The sequence below is a fragment of the Trichechus manatus genome, unplaced genomic scaffold (genome assembly GCF_000243295.1).
Source record: "Trichechus manatus latirostris isolate Lorelei unplaced genomic scaffold, TriManLat1.0 scaffold00008, whole genome shotgun sequence".
Classification (NCBI taxonomy): Eukaryota; Metazoa; Chordata; class Mammalia; order Sirenia; family Trichechidae; genus Trichechus; species Trichechus manatus.
Genome location: NW_004443944.1, coordinates 30,684,145 through 30,710,300, shown reverse-complemented (window position 1 = coordinate 30,710,300; position 26,156 = coordinate 30,684,145). Strand labels below are relative to the sequence as shown.

Genomic DNA, 26,156 nt, shown 5'->3' with positions numbered 1-26,156 from the left:
TGAAGTCTTCTTAAAACCGAACAATTATTTAGCTTAACTAGTAAAAACCTGTCTGCCTTGAGCATTATGCTCTTTTAAGAACTATCTACATGGAATCAAATTGACAACAGCAACTCAAAAGATTAGACAGGATCCTTAGGGGGCAGTGAGTTTGTTAATGGGGGCGACAACTCAGAAGAGGAGGGTGAAAATGGTTGTACAACTCAAAGAATGTAACCAATGTCACTGAATTATACATGTAGAAACTGTTGAATTGGTGTTGTTTTGCTGTGTATATTCTCAACAACCACAACAAAATAAATAAAATTAAAAAAAAAAAAAAAGATGCAAGCAAGAAGGCAGATAAAAAGAAATCTCTTAAGAGGATGAGAAGGGACAGAATTGAAGGCACAAGGGACAGTGCTGACATTAAAAGATGCGGATGCTTCTTACACAGTCCCAAGAGAGAAGACAGCATATGTGGGTGGAGATGTGAGTGAGCTGGTAGAAATAATGGTGAGACAATGCGTTTTATTTGATCGTACCTATTTTCTCTATTAAGTATGAAGCAAAGACATCAGCTGAGAATAGGAGCTAAGTAGATCGATGGAGATTTAAGGAGAGAGTGGGAAAGTCAATTTTCTTGGGAAATATAGTAGGAACAGGATTTCAGGGCCATGGTGCATGCCCATTTGAGTTTTATGGTCATGAATGTGAAGTGAATGCAGTCAGCTCATGTGGCAGAGACTGTTACTTGTTCCCCAACATTTCTCCTCCTCTTCCTTTGTAACAGAAATCCCAATTTTAGCTGGGCACAGGGTCATTCAGAACAAAGACCACATTTCTGCTGTTTTGCAGCCTGACATGGTGTGTTACTATGGAGGAAATGGTGTGTGTAACTTCTGGGAAGTGTCCTGAATGGGAAAGAACATGCCCTTCTCTTCCGTTTTTTCTCCTTTGTGCTAGCCAGAATATATATGGGCATGATGGCTGGAGCTAGAGCAGCTGTCTTGGATCATGAAGTGACCTTGGAAATAGAGACCACACACAGAAGAGCAAAAGAGAGAAGGAGTCTGGACCCCTAATGATCATGGAGCCATCACAATGATCAGTCCAGATTTTTATGTCAGAGAACGCCTATCTTATTTAAGCCACTACATTGAGTTTTTTAACACCACTATGTAATCGAATCTGTGCAATACAGCTTAACTACGCTTCTTCCCTAGCAATGTTCAGCTGCTTGGGTGCAGAAACAAAGTAAGCAGGTAACTGGTTTCACCAGGGTTGAGATTTAGTCAAACAAGCACCACAGAGGAAGGGGTGATGATCAAGTGAGGACCCGGGAGTGGTTCTAATGCAGCCCAGAGACTGTAAGCTAGGAGAACAAGCAAGCAGCAAAGATGAGCAACAGAGGGAGAGCAGCAACAGGCGCCTGTTCACAGCTCTTCCTTCACACCTATCCTTCCACCAAGTCTCACTTGTGGGGTATATGCCACTCGGGAACAAAGAGTACTAAGGAACACAGCATCACCTTTCTATCTTTCTTCCCAAATGGAACTTCTCCATTTCACAAGAAAATACCATACTAACACAACTCGACCAACCAACCTAACCCCTTTTGTCAAGAAACCCTTAGGTGCAGTGAGTGACAGCAGGAGAAGGTATGGGAGAACAATTAATAAGCAAAGAAGCGAATCTTCAGAAGACAAAGAAATAAGGAAACAAGATAATGTCACAATGATTTTTTAAAAAATGAGCAAATGGAGAAGCACGCGAGAGGTTGCTTCCAGATCAACAACACTGCCGACTAACAGGAATCACTCCGGTAAGGAAATTCCTAGGTAATGTTTAAGTAAGATAATCCCCAGTCAGGTCAAGGACAGAAGGCACTGGGTCATGAAGTCCCCAGTCAATGAACTGGTTGTGTTCTACATTCTGTCAGATGGATAGAACACAGACGATAGTTCCCACAGGAACAGAAAAGTTCTGAGGGGTGGTAAAATTTCCAGGCCAGTTGATCTAATTGCCTCCAATTCACCCTTTTGGTGAGGGAGGGATTCTTATAACACATGACACCTGACACCCAACACAGGACAGATGAGATCAAGAGCAGTTTATTAGTCATATACACTCACAGCCTGGGGGAGGAAGACACCACATGCCATGCAGGGCAACATGGAGGTTGCACTCAGGAACAGAGTGAACAACCAGCGGCTGTGGGAGGCAAACTTTGTAGTGTCAAGAGGTATAGTGCTCCCTGGCTCCCACAGGAGGATGTAACTGCCTTGTTTGAATAATTCCATGGACTAGCAGTGAAGTGAAACCTGCTATGCAGGGATAAGTAGGAACTATGCCTGGTCTCCTTGATAGAAGGGTTGTTTGGCTGGAGAACTTACCCATGGGAACAGAATAGGGAGCAGAACTTGCAGTTAGGCCATTGTAGGCCCTCCCAATTTCACCAGATTGCAAGGTAGCACATAATATTGGGCCTTAATTTTAGACCTTAGATCACACCAGTCCACAGAAGTTACATGCTAGGGGAATGAGCCTCCCTCAGATGCAAGCAATGGGCCATGACTTCCATAACTCAAGATCGAGGTGACAGAAACAAGGACAGGAAAGCAAAGTAGAGGGTGAGGCTTTAAGGAATGAGGAGTAGGAGGTAACACTGATCATCAGTGGAAAATTCATCACCCTCTCATCTCTCTCTCTTTTGCAAATGTCCTCAGTGTTGGAGAAATATCTGTGCTTCTGGCTACCTCATTAGTAGGCCCTGCTAACTTCTGGTTCCAGGGCAAAATGGACATAAGGATCAGAAAAAAAGGAAGATGGCAGTACTAGACGTGTAACAGTGTGAAAAGAGATAGAAGGATGAAGGAAGAAACAGAAGGATGGAAGAAAGGAAGAATACCCTCAGTGAAAGAGAAGGAAGGGGAAATCCCATAGCCATGCAGCTAGACCTCCTATTCTAGGAATGGGACCCAGGGAACTTGAGGTAAGTTAGGGGTGCCTGGGGCCTCAGAGATCACAAACAGTATGCTGATCTCTGACAGAGGCCACTGTCAATTAACTCAAAATCACCTACACTTCCTGGCCTCTCTGCAGCAGAAACTACATGCTACACTCCAACTTCACCAAGTTCCCTCAAAGAAGACTTCCAGGGCAGGAGAGAGAAAAAGAAAAATAAAAGGGCATTAGTTAGGAGCAGTCTAAAATCCAATCCAAGGTGCCCTTCTGTTGTACAAGTTGAGAAAACCACTGAGAAGGGATTTTATCTTACTAAAGAACTTCTCCAGGAAAAAATTTTGTCTCCCAAATTATCCAACATTCATTTTCACAGTACAAACCAAAAACCCAAAAGGACACCTTACCTTCACCAGGACATAGTCCCCAGGCTGGGCTCTGACCCTAAGCCCAGGGTTACTGACATCCTCCATCTCGGTATCAGGGAAGATCACCTTAAGGTTTCCATCATTTCGGCCGCACAGGTCAGTGGCAGAGCGTTTACTGAGCTGCAGAAAGAACAAAGAAGGGTACCTTTAGGTACACAAATTTTTAAGGGGAATGGAACTACAATATATATTCTGTCTACTATGTGCCAGACACTGTGCCAGGTACTTTATATCCATTGCCTCTTTACCCTCTTAACTTTAACACCAGACTTTTCCAACAGCCTCCTAATTACCTCCCTGCTTTCACCTTTTCCCCTCTATGGTGTATTCTCAATATAATAACCACAGTAATCTTTCAAAAGGTAAGCTGGATATGTCATACCTCCCACCTCACTCAGATTAAAAATAAATAACCTTAAAATGGCCTATGAGGCTCTCAATGATCTGGGGCCCTTTACCTGTCTCTCTACATCTGCCACTGTCTCCCTCTCACTCACTCTGCTCTAGCCACATTTACCTCTTTTCTGTTCCTCCAACATTCCAAGCTTGCTCCTGCCTCATGATCATTGAACTTGCTATTTCCTCTGCTTCAGATAGTCTTTCCCCAGATATGACATGGCTCACCTTACTTCCTTCGGGTTTCTCCTCAAACGTCACCTTCTTGGTGACATCTTCCCCATCACTGATATAAGATGCTAAATGACCACCATGCACCCCTACCTACTCCTTTGCCCCCATGATAGCTTGCCTCCAAGATGGCCCCAGTGATCCCTGTCTCCTTGTATACACATTCTTGTACAGTCCCATCCCAGAATGAAAGAAGGTTGATCGATGTGAGCAGTAGAATAATGGAGAAGTGATGATACGTCACTTCTGAGATTAAGTCAAAAAAGACTGGAGCTTCCAGCTTCCATCTTGGACTCTTCATGTTCACTGTCTCCCTCTCTCCTTTTCCCCCTCTTGAACCACTCACTCTCAGGGAAACCAGCTGCTGTGTCAGGACCCTCAGGCAGCCCTATGGAGAAGCCCGTATCATCACTTCTACAATACTCTACTGATCACATAGATCAATCTTCTTTCAATATGGGGGAAATTTACAAGGGTGTTATAGCAGGAGGTGGCAATCACTGGGGGCCCTCTTAGAGACTGACTACTACAGGGGGAGAAGACGTGAATAGGGGTGCATGGTGGTCATCAGCATTTTATATCAGCAGCAAGGAACTGAGGCCTCTGGCCAACAGTCAGCAAGGAACTGAGGCCTCTGGCCAACAGTCAGCAAAGAACTGAGGCCTGACAACATCCATGTGAATTAGCTTGAAGGTGGATCCTCTAGCTCCAGTTCAGCCTCCAGATGACAGCAGCCCTGGCCAACAGCTTTACTACAACTTCATGAGAACCAAGCCAGCTAAGCCACTCCCAGATTCCTGACCCTCAAAAACTATGTAAAATAAAAAATGCTTATTGTTTTAGGCTACTAAGTTTTATAGTAATTTGTTACACAGCAATCGGTAACTAAGGAGCCTTGGTAGCACAGTGGTTAAATGCTCAGCTCCTAAGCAAAAGGTTTGTAGTTTGAACTCATCAGCAGCTCCACAGGAGAAAGATGAGACAGTCTGCTCCCATAAAGATTACAGCCTTGGAAACCCTATGGGGCAGTTCTACTCTGTCCTATATGGGCACTATGACTCAAAATTGACACAATGGCCATGGGTTAATCAATAACTAATACATTCCCTTCCTTGTTTTATTTTTTCTCCTTAACACCTCTTACCTTCTAATACAACATGTATTTGTTTGAAGTCTGTCTCTCCTAAATAATGCATAAGCTTCATAAGAGGCCTGTGTGTTTCTAATATCTAGAACAGTGCCTGGTACATTTTAGGCATGCAAGAAGTATTTGTTGAATGAAAGATTAAACAGTCTAACAGATAGGTATTGTTAGCTCCATCTACAAAAGAGGACAGACTCAGAGAAGTTAAGGAACTTGCCTAAGGTCACTAAGGTAGTGAATATCAAACTCAAGATGTAAGCCTAGCTCTAATTATACGGCTCAATTCAGGGCAATCATCCTGAGGTTTCAGCTAACTTTCAGTGGACGCCCCTGAAAAGGACAGAAAATTAGCAGTGTTCCTAAGACCCCTGACCACAACATATAATGTGAACAGAGCAACAGGTGAGAAATAACAGGAAAAAGCCTGGCCCTCTGAATGGTCGGGAACTGTTCTCACCCATCTTTAAAGGTTGAGAGCAGAGCACAGCAAGCAGATTGGGTAAAGAGGAACAAGCACTGAGCATCCTCCTTTATCAAGGCACTGATTTTATTATACTGAAACAGTCCTGATCTGTTTATTAATCTGTCATGGCCATAAGGTCTTGGAAAGCAGAAACTGTGCTTTATCTATTTCAGAACCCCAATGGTCTTATCCATAGAGCATTCCAAGAAATCACTGAAAACTAAACAACCAGTGCTGCTGCATTGGAAACCCTGGTGGCATAGTGGTTAAGAGCTACAGCTGCTAACTAAAAGATCGGCAGTTCGAATCCACCAGGTGCTCCTTTGAAACCCTATGGGGCAGTCCTATTCTGTCCTATAGGGTCACCATAAGTCGGAATCGACTCCACAGAAATGGGTTTGGTTTTGGTATTTGGTGGCTGCTTCATCAACAACAAGAACAGCACATAACACACAGCAGGAACTCAATAAAATTTTGCTGACTATACGTTAACGAATGAATCAGTCAAAGAAGTCTTTGACTACAGAATTACCTTCTACAAGAATGGACCTCCAACAAGCCTGAAGCCAGAGACTTACATGTGATACACTTGGCAAACCAACTTTCAATTTACCCTGTCTCACAGTAGTCACTCAGGAATGTTCTAGGGTTATCTGGCCTAGGTAAACTGCCCCTACTAAACAGGCAGACTCAAAGCCAACACAACTGGTAGAAGACAGGGCCAAGAAGACAATAAAACCACCATGATGGGATTAATTTCTAGAATATATATGAGGCTTTCTCCCTCTCTCCTTTTCCCCCTCTTGAACCACTCACTCTCAGGGAAACCAGCTGCTGTGTCAGGACCCTCAGGCAGCCCTATGGAGAAGCCCGTATCATCACTTCTACAATACTCTACTGATCACATAGATCAATCTTCTTTCAATATGGGGGAAATTTACAAGGGTGTTATAGCAGGAGGTGATGGGATTAATTTCTAGAATATATATGAGGCTTTCTCATGTATATTCTCATGATGGAGTGACAAGAACCAAACTTACCCGCCAGTCTTAAATGACCAGGAAAGAGGCTTTCTCATGTATATTCTCATGATGGAGTGACAAGAACCAAACTTACCCACCCATCTTAAATAACCAGGAAACTGGACAAAATACATGAAACAACAATTTTCAGACATTGGACAAGAGACTGTGCAAGACCATGATTCCTTGAGAGAAGGAACACAAATGATGTGAGTCATCCAAATGCCTGTGTTTTCTGCCAGAAGGCACATACCAGATACAAACATACACAGCAGGGAGAGGTATCTCAGGCAGAGCATGGCAGTTTTCTGTGAATTGAGGAGACAGGGATCAGAATTCAGGAAGTCTGAGACAGCAAGAAATTGTGGAGCAGAGTTCGAGAGAGGAAAGAGCTAAGCAAGAAAAAAAACAGCTCCAAAAAATACACATTAAGGGTCCCTGTTATGGACCAAATTGTGTCCCCCAAAAAATATATAACCCCTATAACCCTTTGGGGCAGTTCTACTCTGTCCTACAGGGTCACTATGAGTTGGAATCGACTCAACGGCAATGGGTTTGGTTTGGGTTTTGGTTTTATACCTGTGGAAAGGAACCCTGGTGGCACAGTGGTTAAGCACTCCGCTGCTAACCGAAAGGTAGGCAGTTCAAACCCACCAGCCGCTATACGGGAAAGATATAGCAGTCTGCTTTCATAAAGATTACAACCTTGGAAAACCTACGCAGCAGATCTACTCTGTCCTATAGGGTCACTATGAGTTGGAATCAACTCGATAGCAAAGGGTTTGGTTTTTTGGTTTATATCTGTGGATATAATCCCATTTGGCAAGTTTTTCTTTGTTATGTTAATGAGGCCATATCAGTGTAGGGTGTGTCTTAAGCCAATCACTTCCAAGACATAAGAAAAGAGCAGATTAGGCACAGAAGCAAGGAAGAACCAATGGATGGGGCAAGACAGATGCCACACCAAGGAACAAAGGAACAGAAGCTGAAAAGAGACATGGACCTTCCCCAGAGCTGACAGAGAAAGCCTTTCCCTAGGGCCCATGCCCTGAATTTGGACTTCTAGCCTCCTAAGCCGTGAAAAAATAAATTTCTGTTCATTAAAGTCACCCACTCATGGCATTTGTTATAGCAGTACTAGATAACTAAGACAGTCCCCTTGAGTCGGCTGAATACTAACACATGCATGTGTAGAGTGAAACTCTAGGTCAGGCAAAGACACTGACCCAGGAGCTGTCAGCTGAACAGTTCCCTGAGTTCATACAGTTCGGAAGGGCCACACATTAGTAGTGAGGCAAAATTATTCCTAGCATAACAAAGCTTAAAAACTTACTGAGCAACAAGTAACTCAACTGCCTGTCAGAACAAAGCCCAATGCAAAATCCAGACACACAAAAATGAACTTCACAACGTCCATTATCCAATAAAAAATTACTAGTATACCAAGAAACAGGAAAATGTGATCCATAATCAGGAAAAAATCAGTCAACAGAAACAGATCGAGAAATGAAAGCAATGCTGGAAACAGCACACAAAGACATTAGAAACAACTATTACAACTATTTAAAGAAATATTTAAAGAAAATAGTAAGAAATGAAAGACATAGAAGAGAAGTGGAAGACATACAAGAACCAATGTAACTTACAGATAAGAACATATCTAAAACATAAAATTCAATGGTAACAGGGGGCAGGGAAACCAGATTAATGCAAACGGAACATCCAGAACGGAAATAATGAGAATGGTCATGCATTGTGAAGAACATAACCAATGTTAGTGAACAACTTGTGTAGAAATTGTTGAATGAGAACCTAAACTACTGTATAAATCTTCACCAAAAACAAAAATATTTAAAAAAAAAAATTAAAAATTCAGTGTAACAGCAGGTTAGACACTGCCAAAGAAAATAACAAGGAACTTGAAGACACAGCAAAAGAAACTATGCAAAGTGAAGTACAGAAACTAAATAAAAGACAGGAGAAAAAAAGAACACTCTCAGTAACCCATGGAACAATATCAAGTAGGTGAACAAACATGTAATTGGAGAGACAGAAAGAGATGCAAAAAGGGGTGAGAAAGGGAGTACAGAAAAAATACCTAAAGAAGCAACAGATAAAATTTTCCAAATTTGATAAACCCACAAACTAAGAAGCCTCACCAAACCCCAAAGAAAATACAAAGAGGTAAACACAAAGAAAACCATGCCAAGACACATCAAATTCCTAAGTGATAAAGCAAGAATCTTAAACGCATAAAGAAAAAAAAAGGCATTTTATGTACAGAGAAAAAAAGATAAGAATGACCTCAGATTTCTCATCAGAACTATGTAAATCAGAAGACAGTGAAATGAAATCTTTAAGTGTCAACCTAGAATTTGATACCCAGGGAAATTTGTTTTTAAAAATGAAGGTGAAATACAGACCTTTTCAGACAAACAAAAGCTAGGTGGATTCATTACTAAAAGACCTGCATTACAAGAAATGATAAGGAAGTTTTTTCAAGCACAAAGAAAACGATACCAGATGGAAACTTGAATGTACACAAAGGAATGAAGAATGTCAGAAACAGTAAATAATATATATATAGAACAATAATATATATAACTGGTATACAAAACAATGTATTTTGGGATGCAGAAGTAAAAATCTATGGTAACAGCACAACAGATAAGGGCTGGGGCCCAGCTGAGCCTAGAGATGAGCCTGGACCATGATCGGTAATGAGTGAACTATCTGAAAAAAAATTCCACTTAACACACAGATCAACGTTTTCCTGTCAAATTGGACAGATACAAGTGCAACAAATAGAGCAGCAGTTAAAATGTTTGGCATTTCAAAACCCTGGACCACAGGTAGAAAGAAGACTTCAATCCTAAAACAAGCAGCAGAAAAAGAAAGCTGTATGTCAAAGAAGAATGAGTATTGTTCTGTGAAATGCAAGGTTATGAGAAAATATGACAAAAGTGGCAGGCTAATTTGCAATGACATGGATCTGTGTGACTGCCTAGAGAAGAGCTGCCTGGGCTGCTTCTACCCCTGCTCCAAGTGTTAACTCCAGCAAGTGTGGGCCCGAGTGCCACGGCAACCAGCTGTAGGTGTACGACGCCATGGTCACCAAATTGGGAGAGAGTATCAGCACACTGCCATTGAATACTCCTGAATAGGAGCTGTATGGATGGACTGATGTTTTTTTCCATCTTTTTATACATTTAAGTTGATCTCTTTCTCTTGAGTGAATTTTAGGGCTTGCGGAAAATGTTGGGAAAACCTACTTAAGAATCATGCTCTCTCCAGCAGTAGAACAATACAGATTGTCTTCTCAAATTGCTTAACTTTTGACCAAAGAGTGTGACAGCGGATGAATTTCAGTTTCTCCCATCAGCTCCCCCAGTCCTATTCCACCCTCAAATTAAAAAATCTCCTCCTTCTTTGCTGGTACCTGAGAAAATGTTATTTTAATATTTTCAGAATTCTGTAATAGAAATTTTCTTATACAGCACATAGAATCATAACATTTATAATACTCAGTTACTTTTAAATCTTACACATCACTAGTTCTAAATCAGAACTGACGCTAGATTAAAAAAAAACCTTGTGACTTTGCACTGTATACCCATAGCCGCATTTTTTAATTTTTAATGTTTGAGTAACACTAAAATTCAATCTGGCAATTTAAAAAAAAAGTAATGGGGGAAAAACAGAAGTACACTGTTGCAAGAGTCTTACATTATACATGTTGAGTGCCTTGTCTGGAGTTAAAACAACTGACCAAAGACAATCCAAAGGGCATGTCTTAGGCTGGGTTCTCTAGAGAAGCAAAACCAGTAAGGTGTATAAGTATATACAGAGAGAGAGATTATATCAAGGAAACAGCTCACGCGATTGTACAGGCTAGAACGTCCCATGTCCATGGATCAGGTTAGAGGCCTCTCCTAAGTCACACAGCTGCAGAAGCTGGCAAGCCCAAGATCAGAAGGTCGGAGAGCAGGGCTCCCACTCACAGGCTGTGCAGATCGACGAATCCCAGGTTCGGCAGATAAGCTGACAGCTCAAGTCCCAAGAACGGGAGATGAGACAACAGGAAGCAGCCGCAGGATCCAGAGAGAGCAAAAAGCCAGAACATCTGCTTATATACAGATGCCAGCCACACCCCCAAGGAAGCTCCCTTTCATCTGATTGGCTACTCACAGTATATTCAATCATGGGAGTGATTACATTAAAACACAGAGAATCATGGCCCAGCCAAGTTGACACACAATCTTAACCATCACAGGGCACATAATTTACCTTTAGAAAATTAAGCTCCAACTATATGCTGTTATTATTAAATAATCAAAGACACAGAAAGCAGTGCAGTCCTTAAAATACTAATCAGAGAAACATACGTCAGATTAAGATTGAATAAGATCCTCCACTCTGCAGCTCTCTAGTAAGCACAAGTTTCTCCTATACCTAGGTAAAGCCTGTGTCAGAACCAGCTCTGGGCTGCATGAAGGAGACAGAGGTCAACACCCACTGGCCAGTACTGAACTGACCAAAGATACAGACGAAAAGATATGAACTTCTCTCTACACCAGGAGTAACAGGAGGAAAAGTCACAACACAGGATACTCATTCTCCCAACAGAACTCTTAACACACTGGGACAGTCTCCCACCTACAAGAACAGGAAATGAATAAAATCAGGTGCATCTCCCTTCACCCCTGGAGACTTCCCACGTAGAAAATCACAAGGAAACTGTTTAAAAAAACTCCTAGAACTATTAAGCGAGCTCGGCAAGGTCTCAGGATACAAGATAAACATACAAAAATTAACAGTATTTCTATCTGAGTAATGAACACGTGGACACTGAATTTTAAAGTACAATACCATTTACAGTCACTTAAAAAAATGAAATACTTAGGGTCGCTATGAGTCGGAATCAACTTGCTGGCAACAGGTTTTGTTTTTGTTTTTGTTTTGGAAACCTAACAAAACAAGCACAGGACTTGTATGCTGAAAACTAAAAAAGTCTGATAAAAGAAATCAAAGATCTAAATAAATGGAAAGACATACTTTATCCTAAAAAACAAAAAATATGTATAATGCATATGGCCTTACCCCCTCCACCAGCACCAGCTGGGCACAGCCCACAGAGGTTTTGTTGGCTGTTGTTGCTTCTTCTCGGAAGACAGTGATGAGTTCCTCCAAACGTCTTATTTTTACCTCTCCCGGGACATCATCCTGCAGCCTGTGATACGCCCGTGTCTTCTATTTTAAAAAAAAAAAAAAATGGAGGTCACCAAAGACTTGTAGAAACCATTCTTGAGACACAGAGGGGGACCATGTTCATTCCACCTGCAAATTACAGGCACATGTACAGAGATCCAAGCAATGCCAAGAGTGTTCTCTGACTCCGGAAGCATCCCAAGAGAAAACTATAACTCTCTATAGTAGAGTGACGTCACATTTTTACAAAGGTTAGATTTTAAATTTAGCACATGAAATGAAAATCAAAGTCTCAAAATTACTCTTGATATTTATCATCATAAGATTACATTTGTATGTATGCTAAATGGCTCATGTACTAGGTTACTCATTGCAGCACTGTTTATAAAGATGTAAAATGCAAAACATTTTAAATGTCTATCAACAGGTAACTAGTAAATTATGGTTTATCTATACAATGGAATACTAGGCAGCTGTTAAAAAGAATGAGGTAACTATACATACTGACATGGATTGCTCTCCAAAATATACTACTAACAGAAATAAATAAGGTACAGATCAACATGTATAAAATGATACCTTTGGTGTAGAAAGAATAAGTATGTTTATAAATACATGAAATATCTTCGGAAGGTTATACAAAAATTGTTAAGAGCATCTGCCTTCAGGAAAGGAACTGAAAAAGTAGAAACATGAAAAGGAAGAACTATGTCTCATATGTACAATTTTGACCTTTTGAATTTTATATCCTGAACATGTATTACCCAGTCAAAAAAGAAAAAGGAAATTTATTCTCGTAAATCCCTTAAATCACCCAAAACCACAGTGTGTATACATTTATATGCTGTTATGTACACGTGCTCATGTTCACTACAGCTGGAGAATCACTGACCTAGACAAAACTGTCCATTAAAAGGAAAGTCTATACACAGAAGTATGGACATTCAAACCAATATGCCTTTGAGAGAACTACCAAGTCCAGAGGAAAATGGAGTATGGGTGAAGAATTCTAAAACGTCTGCAGCGTTTACTCCACTCTGTCTCATTATAAACAACAACAAGAACAATACCTCTACTGTGTACTTACTATGTGCAAGGTACCATTCTAAGTGCCTTATACATATTATTTTATTTAATCCTCAAAACAACCCCATGAAGTTGGTGCTAGCATTATTCCAATTTCACAGACGAGAAAACCAAGGACTTTGTGGAAGGTTGCATAGCTAATATGGGGTAAAGCCACAATTTGAGGCTTTGCTCTTACTCACTATGCTACTTGATTAAGTCTCTAAAATCTTAATCTAGAATTAGGAATTAGATCTCAAAGTGAATACTCACATTCAGTGCTCATAGAATATGCTTCCACCACACAATGAAAACCCATCTCCCAACCCCAGCATTATAAAGAATTTTTATTGCATATTTGGGACATCTGTGGAAAAAGTAAACAGTAAACCAACAGCTCCTCTGAACCTTCATCCCTAAAATAATTCTGTGAAAGAGACATGAACCTACACATTGGCCTGCTTACATGCCTATACAACACTAGGCAGTGGGCTTTAAAAGAAATGAATTAGCTTGGTTAACGGCAGCTCAGTGACGCTGAGGCTAGTATCATGGGTTCAGTCTTTGTCAGTCAGTTTTCCTAAACCCCATGGCCAGACGGGCTCCTCAACCTACAGTCCAAACACAAGGCATGCTGTCCTCAAGGTGACTCGGAGAATGAAGAGTGACACATGCAAATCCATCCTTACCACCAAGAAAATGGCAGCAGACCGAGACTATCCCCTCTCTGTAGGAAATAATGCATTATTCTCCCTCTCTCTCCTAATCACCTTCTGCTTCGTTTTCCTGGCCATCTGTGTTATAAGGAAAACTCCAAAGTGAGTAACAGTGGGTTCACTTGGCCAAGGAAAACGGAAAGTTGTATGGCTGGAAGGATGGCTAGGGGCTGACAAGAGGCCTCTGTAAAAGAAATCACATCTGTTAAAAAGTTCTGCATGTCAAGTTAAGTGTCTTGTAAAGAATAGTCTCCCTCCCTCTAAATCCAAATTCTAAACAACCTAAACTTAATTCAAAATATTCTAAAGAAGGGAAATATTGGCACAAGTAATCTTTTTTCATCTCAAATTGTTGAACTGTGTCAAAGAGCAGACACAGTTGGTTAGAAAACAAGAAAGAAGTGAAGAGTAAAATCCTTGAGGCTCCTCACGGACTGTCCTGCTGCCACTTTCTTTTCTGCCCAGTTGTCTATAATGAACCCAACACTGCTCAGGAATGATGTCAGTCCCAAGGGAGACATAGCTCCTCCACCCCAGGGCTCACCTGTCTCATGCTGTAGGCAAAGAGGAAGCCCATGTTGTACTGAACTTCCCGAAGTAAAGACACTGTCTGGAGGTGATCTTCCTCAGTCTCACCACAAAAGCCAGCAATGAAATCGCTGCTGAGGCTCACACCTGCCACACATAATAAAGAATAATAAGTTGCTGCTACTTACCTTCAACAGAGGCCTTTGGTATTTGTGGATTACAGACGAGGAAAATCGATTGTAATGCTTTCCCTGGAGCTATTCAGCATGTGTGCAAGTAAAACAGAATAGTCACTACAGAGCGAGAGGGGATTTACAGCTCAAGGGGGGATAGGCCTGCCTATCCACAATGTTCCCACGTCAGAGCCTGGCTTCTCAGTCAATGTTCCCCTTGGTACAAGAAAAGTATTTTCATTTCAAATGCTGGATTTAAGGACACAAAGAGACCACATTTTCAAATTGATTCTGTTTTTACTAGTGAAAACCTTGCAGTGTCTCATACAAAAATATACCTTTGACATTCATTTGACATATTTTTTATTTAAGGCAGTAAGTAATAACTATCACCTACTGAATACTTACTGAAAAAGCCGTAGCCGTCTAACCGATTCCAACTCATAGTGACCCTATAGCAACCCTATAGTACAGAGTAGAACTGCCCCATAGGGTTTCCAAGGAGCGGCTGATGGATTTGAACTGTCAACCTTTGGTTAGCAGCCAAGCTCTTAACCACTGTGCCACCAGGGCCCCGAATACTTACTGTGTGCCAGAATTTACTATTTAATTTAATCTATTTAATTATTCCAACAATCCGATGAAGTAAGTGTTATTAACTCCATTTTATAGCTGAGGAAACCAAGGCCCAGAGAAGTGAAGTGTCTTATCTGTGGTCACACAGCCTATAATACTGGAGCCTGACCTGAAGCCAGTGTACCTAGCGTCCACACCATACTGCCCTCTCAAAATGAAAGCATTTGTGCATACACAAGTGAAAATAATTAGAAATTCCAAAGGGAATGTAGATACTGTTAACCAAATCTAAACCAAGATTACAGAGTAATTTTATTAGGAGGAAGAAAAAAGAGAAACAGATCCATCTGCCAGTCAGAGCAGAAGCAGCCACGTATTAGAGGTCATGCAAAAAAAAGGGGGGGAGTAAATAAAGGTTAAGATAACAAGGAAATAATCTCTAAAATTTACAGTAATGAGTTGTCAAAAAGCTAGTTAGAAAAAGCACGTGTTTTAAAAGATAACAACTGCCACCAAATCAGAACTAATTTAGACCATAACTTTGCCAGCTTACAAGAAGGAATAAGGTCACTCCCACAAGTTCAGAAACACAGAGTATAGAAAATGAATCTCTTTAACTTTGAGGCCATAAGGTGAGCCACACCTTTGAGTATTTCTAGCAGGACCAAGATATAAACAAAATCACGAAGCTATAAAGAAAGAGCAGGAGAAAGAGAGAACTGAAGAGGAGCAAAAGAAATGTAAAATGGTGCTGCAAGAACTATCACAGGCATTGGTGGGTACCTGTATCTGACCAAGAAGATTGTCGTTACTGATGGAGAAGCAAGCTCATTCAGCAGAATGTTTCTTTTTCATTTTTTTACACTTATTTCAGTTTTAGTTGTTGTTATTGAGAATATACACAGCAGAACATTCACCAGTTCAACAGTTTCTACATGTATAATTCAGTGACACTGATTACATTCTTCAAGTTGTGCAATCATTCTCACTCTCCTTTTCTGAATTGTTCCTCTGCCATTAGCATAAACTCACTGCCTCCTAAACTTCCTATTTAATCTTTATAGTTCTTGTCGGCAATTTGATCCCATACAGATAGTTCTTAAAAGTGCACAATGCTCAAGGCAGACAGTCTTTACTAACTAAGCTAAAGTATTGTTTGGTTTCCCACCTGAATTTAGAGACCATCTCAAGAACAGATTTGACGCACTGAACACTAACGACCGAAGACCAGATGAGTTGTGGAATGACATTAAGGACATTATACATGAAGCAAACAAGAGGTTATTAAAAAGACAGGAAAGAAAAGACCAAAATGGATGTCAGAAAAGACTGTGAAACTTGCTCTTGAAAGTCAAGTAGCTAAAGCAAACAGAAGAAATGATGAAGTAAAAGCGCTGAACAGAGGATTTCGAAGGGCAGCTCTAGAAGACAAAGTATTACAATGACATGTGAAAAGATCCGCAATTAGAAAACTAAAAGGGAAGAACACACTTGCTATTTCTCAAGCTGAAAGAACTGAAGAAAAACTCCAAGCCATTAGTTGTAATTTTGAAGGCTTCTATGGGCAAAATATTGAATGATGCAGGAAGCATCGAAAAGAAGATGGAAGGAATACACAGAGGCACTGTACCAAAAAGAACTGGTAGATATTCAATCATTTCAGGAAGTAGCATATGATCAAGAACCGATGGTAATGAAGGAAGAAGTCCAAGCTGCACTGAAGGCACTGGCAAAAAACAAGGCTCCGGGAATTGATGGAATACCAGTTGAGATGTTTCAACAAATGGATGCAGCACTGAAGTGCTCACTCGTCTATGCCAAGAAATTTGGAAGACAGCCACCTGACCAATCAACTGGAAGAGATCCATATTTATTCCTATTCCAAAAAAAAGTGATCCAACAGAATGCGGAGATCATCTAACAATTATCATTAATATCACACACAAGTAAAATTTTGCTGAAGATCATTCAAAAGTGGTTGCAGCAGTACATCGACAAGGAACTGTCAGAAATTCAAGCTGGATTCAGAAGAGGATGTGGAACAAGGGATATTATTGTTGATGTCAGATGGATCCTGGCTGAAAGCAGAGAATACCAAAAAGATGTTTACCTGTGTTTTATTGACTATGGAAAGGCACTCAACTGTGTGCATCATAACAAATTATGGATAACATTGTGAAGAATGGGAATTCCAGAACACTTAATTGTGTTTATGAGGAACCTGTACACAGACCAAGAAGCAGTGATTAGAACAGAACAAGTGGATACTACGCGGATTAAAGTCAGGAAAAGTGTGTGTCAGGGTTGTATCCTTTCACCATACTTATCCAATCTGTATGCTAAGCAAGTAATCCAAGAACCTGGAATATATGAAGAAAGGGGCATCAGGATTGGAGGAAGACTCATTAACAACCTGCGATATACAGATGACACAACTTTGCTTGCTGAAAGCGAAGAGGACTTGAAGCACTTACTGGTGAAGATCAAAGACTATAGCCTTTAGTATGGATTATATCTCAACATAAACAAAACAAAAATTCTCATAACTGAGCAAATAAGCAACATCATGATAAATGGAGAAAAGACTGAAGTTGTCAAGGATTTCATTTTACTTGGATCTGCAATCAGCGCTCATGGAAGCAGCAGTCAAGAAATCAAACAACATATTGCATCGGGCAAATCTGCTGCAAAAGACCTTTTTAAAGTGTTGAAAAGCAAACATGTCACTTTAACAACTAAGGCACATGTGACCCAAGCCATGGTGTTTTCAATCACCTCATCTGCATGTGAAAGCTGGACCATGAGTAAGGAAGCCTGAAGAAGAACTGATGCCTTTGAATTATGGTGCTGGCGAAGAATATTTAACATACCATGGGCTGCCAAAAGAACAAACAAATCTGTCTTTGAAGAAATACAGCCAGAATGCTCCTTAGAAGCAAGAATGGCAAGACTTCATCTCATATTTTTTGGACATGTTATTAGGAGGGACCAGTCCCTGGAGAAGGACATCATGCTTCATAAAGTAGAGGGTCAGCAAAAAAGAGAAAGACCCTCAATGAGATGGACTGATACAGTGGCTGCAACAATGGGCTCAAACACAGCAATGATTGTGAGGATGGCACAGAACCGGGCAGGGTTTCATTCTGTTGTACATAGGGTCATTATGAGTCAGAACCAACTCGACGGCACCTAACAACAACAACAATTGTCTGATTTAAAGAATACTTCAGAGGATATTTTTGGTTTAAGGTTTAAAGATTATCTCAGGGCAATAGTTTCATAAAGCCTGGATTTCATAAGAATTTTAAATTCTGTTCTACATTTTACCCCTTTTGATCAGAGAATATGTTTCTTAAATGCACCTGGAATAGATTCCCTGATATGGTGAATCAACTCCACATATGCTTCTCTTGAATATCTGCAATAAACAACAAAAAGAAAAGGCCTATGTAAACTTCTTTAAATCAGTGCTAAAAGTATCTGGTCAAAAGAGCTCTTTTAATCCAAACTCTATACTGTAATCTAATCTAGGGCCTATGAATTTTTAGTCCAAGTACATAAATTATTTTAAACTGCCTTTTTTATTTAATTAATGAATCAAGACAGATTAAACATTTAAGAGGATCTCTAAAACTCTTTGTCCACAAATACAGAAAACAAAGCAAACCACTAGTTCCATACAGCTTGCTATGGGTCACATTCTCTTTTCAGTCATTATCTCTGCAATTCTTATTATTCCCAAAGTAAGTAAACACATGTATAGCTATATTTACATTCTGAGACATAAAAAATTTTAATGTTAAAAATTAGAAGATTAAAATCTCACAGTGTGCCACACAGTAGGTGCTTAGGCTTAGGGGAAAAAACATGGTAAACAAATGAAATGCATGATCCAGTCTTTGGTCTATGCTTATGAAGTGAGCAGAAGCAAGTTCCAATGTCTGTGGGTCCAATGTCCAATATCAAAATATTTATTGTATTGAGCAGCTACTATGCGCCACACTCTGTGCTAGGTGCCTAGCAATACAGATAGCATTTGGTCATTAAGGAAACATGGAAAGGTGTGGTATTCCCTTCTCCCCAAGCAAGCCTGACCCCCTGTGCATGGCCTCCAATACACGGCTGCTTCCACTCTGGGCTGGCAGATGGATCTGCTTACAGATGTTGTCTCTCTCATGAATCAGCTGCAGAACCTGATCAAATAGAACACATTATGGGTCATCAAAGTCTCACCAAAGAATCTTGCAGAAACAAATGAAACCCCCACCATTTCTCATCAACATTAATTTTCAAATAATTAAGAAGCTGATTTAACCAAACACGTGAATTACTCAGAACCCTTACTTTTGCTCAAGCCCCATTCTGTCTGTCCCAGATATTTCAGCTGATGACATCTTTGCTTTATAAGAATGGAGAGAAGAAAACAAGCCAACTTCAAGTTAAATTCAAGACATGGGTCTGTTTACAGACAGCACTGATACAAGGGTCAGCAAGCTAAAGGGTAAAAATGGCTTTTTGTTTATCTAACTTACAAGCTAACTAACAAGTGCTTTATCATTCATTCACCAAACACTTAAAGAGCATCTATTAAGTGTAAGGACTACACTAAGATGCTGGAAAGTCCAAATATGAATGATAATTCCTTTCTCCTGAAGCTTATACAACTTGGAAACTGGCTATTTTTCTTTCTAGAAATCCCAAATAGGATAGGAGGTTCTAAATATAATAGTAAGATGAGAAGTCTAGAAAAAAATCTAGAATTTGTCCCTGATTTTGTCAATAACCTTCTGTATTCTACTAGTAACTACCTAACAAAGCCAGAATGCCTGTTCTGGCCACATTTAAAATTTTTATTCAAATTCTTATTTAACTGTGGTGTAATTTTTCCTATTTTTCTTTAAAATCCTACTTTTTTTTAATAAATAGGTGTACAGCCTGCCACTTTGCTTCTAATCTACAGGGACTTTGTGTGTGTTTGGTGAATATATATATATATCTGTACACATTGTTTAATTAATTAAAAAATTAAGGCAAATTTTATTTATAAGATATTTGGAAATTGAAATGTAAAGTTTCAATAATGCTTGGGTCAAGAGACAGTACTAGCTCCCACCATCTTAAGAAAAATCCCACTGACAATAACATTAAAAAACATAAAATACTTATGAATAAATTTAACAGAAGATGTGCAAAACCTCCACATTGAAAACTACAAAACATTACTGAAAGAAATTTTAAAAGATCTAAATAAATGTAGAGATAAATCACGTTCATGTATTAAAAAACTCAACACTGTTAAATTGCCCATTCTCCCCAAACTGATCTACAGAATTCATACAATCCCAGACAAAATCCCAGCAGGTTTTTTGGTTAAAATTGAGAAGCTGAGTCTAAAATTTATATGCAAATACAAAGGACCTAGACTGGGCAAAATACTCTTGAAAAAGAACAAAGTGTGAGGACTTATACTACCTGTTTTCAAGACCACATAAATCAACAGTATAGTACTAAAGTACAGTTTGACATGCAGACCAATGGAACAGAAGAATCCAGAAATAGGTCTACACATACAGAGCCAACTGATGCCAAAGATGCCAACAAAATTCAATTCAAAAAGGATAATATTTTCAATAAATGGTGCTGGGTAATCATATGAGAAAAAAAAAGACCCTCCACCTCTACCTCATACCATATAAAAAATTAAACTGAAAAGGACCTTAGACCTAAACATAAAAGCTGAAAGTACAAAACTTCTGGAATAAACATAGAAAATCTTTATAATTGTCTCAGATTTTCGAAGACTTCAACAAAATTAAAATCTTCTGTTCTTTTAAAAGTTACCATCAAGAAACTGAAACTGGGAGAAAATATTTGAAAACATACATCTGACAAAGGATTTGTATCCACAATACATAAAGAACTTTTACAACTCAATAAGAAGACAAATAATCCAGAGGGGAAATGGTTAAGAGTGAGGGCAAAAGACTTAAACAGACACTTCACCAAAACAAAAAACCTGCAAAACAATGGTTTCTCATGTGGGGTACCTACTCTACATCAGACACTATGCTAAGTGTCTTGGATACATGGTATCTATTTCACAACAATCCTAAACAGGAGGTAATTATTCACCCCATTTTACAGATGAAGATGACAAGTTGATGAAGTCACACTGGTAAAACAGTGGAAGAGCTGGGATTTGAACCCAAGTCTAAAGTCAACATCTGGGCTTCACACTGCCATTCTTCCTGTCCTCCCCGCACCACTATTACCACCACTATCACCACCACACAGCTGCCACCTTGTAATAAAAGCTTTCTGCACAGCCCTCATGGTCCCACAGGTGACCTTAACTTCCCATTCAATATCTATCTTATTCCACCCCCACCTTGGTGGAGTTTATTTTTCCAAAGGGCTAGTGGATTCAGAGGGCTATACAGCAATACACAGGACTCCCTGAGTAGGATTCAAGGTCTCTGTTGCATCCCTACTGGGTTGCATCCCTACTGACTTGGAAATAAAACAGCAACAAGAGATGTTTTCGGGACAACTGAGAAATTTTGAATATGGACTGCATTTTAGATTCTATAGACCACAGTTAATTTTCCTAGGTATGATAATGGTATTAGAGTTATAAAGGGAAAAACTCCTCTTCTTAGGTGACGCATGCTGAAGTATCCAGGGGTTAAGTGGATGGATGTCTACAGTATCAGTCTACCACCTTTACACACTTAATTGTCAACACCCACCTCATCAGGAAAGTCCTTGGGATGGGGAGAGGTGAAACGGATCCTCATTTCAGGATCTACTCTGGAGACTTGATCCAGAAGGTGAGCAAAACGAAGCCCTCCTTGCTTGGTTTTATAGTTGGTAGTGAAGCCACGGCTAAGGCTGGTAGGCACTGCATTGTTGAACTGGACCTCTGAATTGTCCCGAAAACTATTAACATTCTGACCAAGGAGTGTCACTTCTTTTAGCCCCTGAAAAAAGAAAAACAAAAATACTGGAGGCAACTTTTTAAAACTTGGTGGGTACCTTCACGCCAAATCACTAATTTAGAAATCAACTGAATCTACCAAGAGCCATTCATATATATGTTCTGCCTTTAAACCAGTAATTTCATGACTGGGAATCTTGTCTAAAGAACTGAACTTCAGAAAAAAGTCTTATGTAAAAATTAACCTTCAAAACATTCTTTAAATAGCAAAAAACTGGCAGCAAACTCAATGTCCAACAATAATGGTTAATTTATGACATTCTGTCAATTGAATGTTATACAGTCATTGCCTATGAAGTATTCTTGCCAAAATACTTAATCTAAAGCAAGTCAAGCTTTTACAATTAACTTCATTTACCGGAATTCAGAACACATTAAATGACAACACGAGGAAATCACAGCAATCTAAAATGTGGGACATTCTAGGAGATACTCATCTGATCTCTTCAAAACATTAATGTGTCACTTAAAACAAACGGCCAAAAAAAAAGTGAAGGGGCTGTTCTAGATTAAGACCCAAAGAGCTATAACAGCCAAACGCAAATGCACTGATCTTGACTGGATCTTCACTTGGAAATAAAACAGCAATAAGAGATGTTTTTGGGACAATTGAGAAATTTTGAATATGGACTGCATTTTAGATTCTATAGAACACTGTTAATTTTCCTAGATATGATAATGGTATTAGAGTTATGAAGGGAAAAACTCCTTTTCTTAGGTGATGCATGCTGAAGTATCCAGGGGTTAAGTGGCCGGATGTCTACAACTTCCTTTCAAATGGTCTAGAAAAAAAGTATGTATTCATATAGACAGATAAAGCAAATATGACAAAATGTTTATGATTGTATTTACTGTACTAGTCTTTCCCTTGTCTGTGTGTTCGATAATATGCATTAGAAAATTTCAGAAAGAAAAAAATTAGTGGCTGCTATAAAGACTATTTTTTGTAACTTTATTCTGACATAATTTCAAACTTACTGAAAAACTGCAAGAATAGTACAAAGAATTCCCATATACCCTTTGCCCAGATTCATTAATTGTTAACATTATGCCCTATTTGCTTTATCAGTCACACACGGTTCTCTCTCTCCACACACACACACACACACACACACACACAAACATGCACACATTTTTCTGAGTCTTTTGAGAATAAATTGTAGGTATCACACTGTTTTATACCCCTAAATACTTCAGTATGTACTTCCTAAAAAGAACATTCTCTTACATAACCACAGAACAATTATTGAAATCAGAAATACTAATACAATACTATTATCTAATCTACATTTCTTAAATCAAATTTTACCAACTGTCCAAATAACCTCCTTTACGTCTTTTTTTTCACCCCCTAGTCAGAATCTCAATTCAGGATTATGCGATACATTTAGTTGTCAGGACTCTAGTCTCCATAAAGATTATGTATTTTTACAAATTATGACATAATGTTAACTTAAAAAGCAGAATATACTAAATACAATGTGGATCCTGGATTGGATCCTATAACAAAAAGATATTAGTATATCAAAGAGAAAAATCAATAAGACATCTTACTTTGATTTTAAGGTTTTTCTTACCCAAGAAACCAAGTATTAACCATAAAAATATTACTGACCCAAAATTAATCCTGCCATCGGCCTTTTTTCACCCAAAATCGCTAATCTTTTCTTTCCAGTTCGAAACCAGGCTTACTTAATTTAAATTTCAAAAGCTACGAGGGCAACAGGTTGGTTTTTTTGGATTTTTTATCATGGCTACAGGTGGGTAGAGGGCCAGAGACCACTTTGTGACCTGGTATCAGTTGATATCAGTAAAAAGGGGAGGGCAGGGTTCAATCAATCATGTTAAGATTAGCCAACGGTTCATCTTCTATTCTTCTCCCTCCTCTTTATAAGCATCACTGTAACCAGCCTACTTCTAGCCATTTGCTCTTTTTTGGAACCAGAATGATCTCCCCATATGCATAGAGAATAACCGCTCAGAATAAACCTTATGTTTCAATTTCTTTGAGTTTTTATTATTTTTAAAAAGTGGAAAAACTAGTTAAATCAAATAAAGTCTGAAGTTCAGTTAATAGTAATGTACCAATGATAATCTCTCAGTTTTGACAAATATAGCAAAGTTAGTGAAAGTTAACATTAGAGGAAATTCTCTCTACTCTCTTTATAGCTTTTCTATACATTTAAAGTTATTCCAAAACAAAAAGCTTATTTGAAAAAAAAAAAAAGCAAAACAAAAAAATTAAGTAAAATATGCACACATACAAAAAGACATAGCAACCAAATGCAGTAAGTTATGAGACAGCTGGGAAAAATCTGAATATAGATGGATTGAAATATGATATTTAATAACTTGTTAATCTTGTTAGAAGAACGAATGGTATTGAAAATATCCTTATATTTTAGAGATGCTCAATTACTTAAGGGTAAAATGCCATGCTATACTTTGAAATACTTTATCGACAACAACACAAAAAAAAACAGATGCAGCAAATAAAATGTAATAAATTCAGGTGATTGTTAGGTTTGGAGGGTGTTATATTATCCTCTCTCTTTTCTATGTATTTAAAATTTTTTTCATTAAAAAAAGAGACTAGGAAAAAAAAGAGCTGCTTACTAGGATGACTTCCAATCAATAACCATTATTGGAATGAATAAACATTCTATTAAAAGCACAGTATTTTATTCTTTTTCCAATTGTTGCCTTAAAATTTTAATGAAAAAAAACCTTTTAAAAAGTCACTCTATAAGCAAAATAAGTAAGTGACTAACAGATACTTTAAAACATAACATAGAACCTTATTTTTCCACAAGTCAATGGTCTTGAATTCTCTACGATTCATTTGAATGTTAAGTTCTTTTCTTTATATGCAACTACCCTAAAAGGGTTATGGAGTTTTTGTCATATCTCAATCTATTTAAACAGAATGTCTCTATCTTGAAGGAGTGAGTTTTGGTACTCATATAGCTGAGAGGGGAGAGGAAGCACTCTGTAAAGGGGAGGGAATAAGGAAAGTAGCTGTGAGCAGCCAGAGACCAAATCAGGGAACAGAGAATCTGGGTATGGGAGAAGACAAAGAGCACCGCCAGGAGTAAGAATGAAGGCAAACTGCTGTTTGAGAATTAGAGCAAAGGCTACTCTCGCCCTCTCTCATGGTTCCTGAGCCAAGCAAGTAAGGAAACAGGAAGGCCCCAGTGGAAGAAAAGCTCCATATCCCCACCTAGCGTCTTCTTTTGCAGCACTGAAAGGTTCAGGCCTGGAGCTAGGGAGACCTCCCTGAAGAACTGAAGACCAGCTAGTATGAGGAAGAAAGGAGCATATTTCTCCCCGCTGGCATCAGATCCAACTCACTCCCCTCATCTATTCTGTTCCTCACCTAGTGAGCTGGTTCAGTGATAAAATGAACAAGAGATATACCTGCAAAAAACTGAATTGGCAGAAGTTGTGATAAATATATTTACAAGAATGACAAAAGAAAAAAAAAGGAGTAGCTTCTGAGGCTGCTTATGTAAACCAAACCCCGCATGGGATTTGCTTCTTTGGTTTGGAGGTTTAGGGCCATGGTTTCATGGGACATCCCAGTTAACTGGCCTAATAACATGTTTAGTGCTTCTGTTCTTCCTCCTAGTGCATTGTGTAGTGCCTGGGGTCTTAAAAGCTTGCAAGCAGCCATCCAAGGCACAACAATTGGTCTCTATTTACCTGGAGCAATAGAGGAAGGAGAGTCAGGAATAGGAGAATATGGAATGTGTGGCTAATTGCCTCCATGAACAACTGCCTCCTCTGCCATAAGACCAGAAGAATTGGATGGTGCCCAGCTACCATTACTAAACATTTTGATCAAAGAGTCTATAGAAGAATCCTGATCAAAAGGGGGAATTTTGAGGTCCAGAGGTCCAGTGACAAGGGCCAGAAGGCAGAAGGGGACAAGGAAGCTGGTGACAGGGAACCCAAGGTTGAGTAAGGATATTGTTGATGTGTTGTGAGACTGTTAACCATTGTCATAAGGCAACATGTGTAGTAACTGTTAAATTAGAAACTATTTTGTTCTGTAAGCCTTCATCTTAAGTAAGAATAGCAGCACAATTAGAAGAGCATAGTCAATGTCACTGAACTGTGCATGTAGAAATTTTTGAAATGGTGTATCTTTAGCTATGTGTATTTTCACCAAAAAAAAAAGGTTGAGAAGTTAGAGGGTTGACATGTTGCAGGGTTATTAATCAATGTCATAAAACAATATGTGTACTACTGTTTCATGAGAAACTA

The 26,156-nt window shown here is 39.1% G+C and overlaps 1 protein-coding gene across 1 annotated transcript in view; it reads right to left on the bottom strand.

Moving 5' to 3' along the window:
- Positions 1 to 26,156, bottom strand: part of CDK5RAP1 (CDK5 regulatory subunit associated protein 1) — a 39,681-nt gene that overhangs the window by 1,315 nt on the left and 12,210 nt on the right. Inside the window, 6 exon segments of the mRNA XM_023725317.1 lie at positions 3,351 to 3,491; positions 11,728 to 11,877; positions 14,161 to 14,291; positions 18,256 to 18,311; positions 18,989 to 19,086; positions 21,643 to 21,873. Of these exon segments, the coding sequence (XP_023581085.1) occupies positions 3,351 to 3,491; positions 11,728 to 11,877; positions 14,161 to 14,291; positions 18,256 to 18,311; positions 18,989 to 19,086; positions 21,643 to 21,873 (807 nt within the window).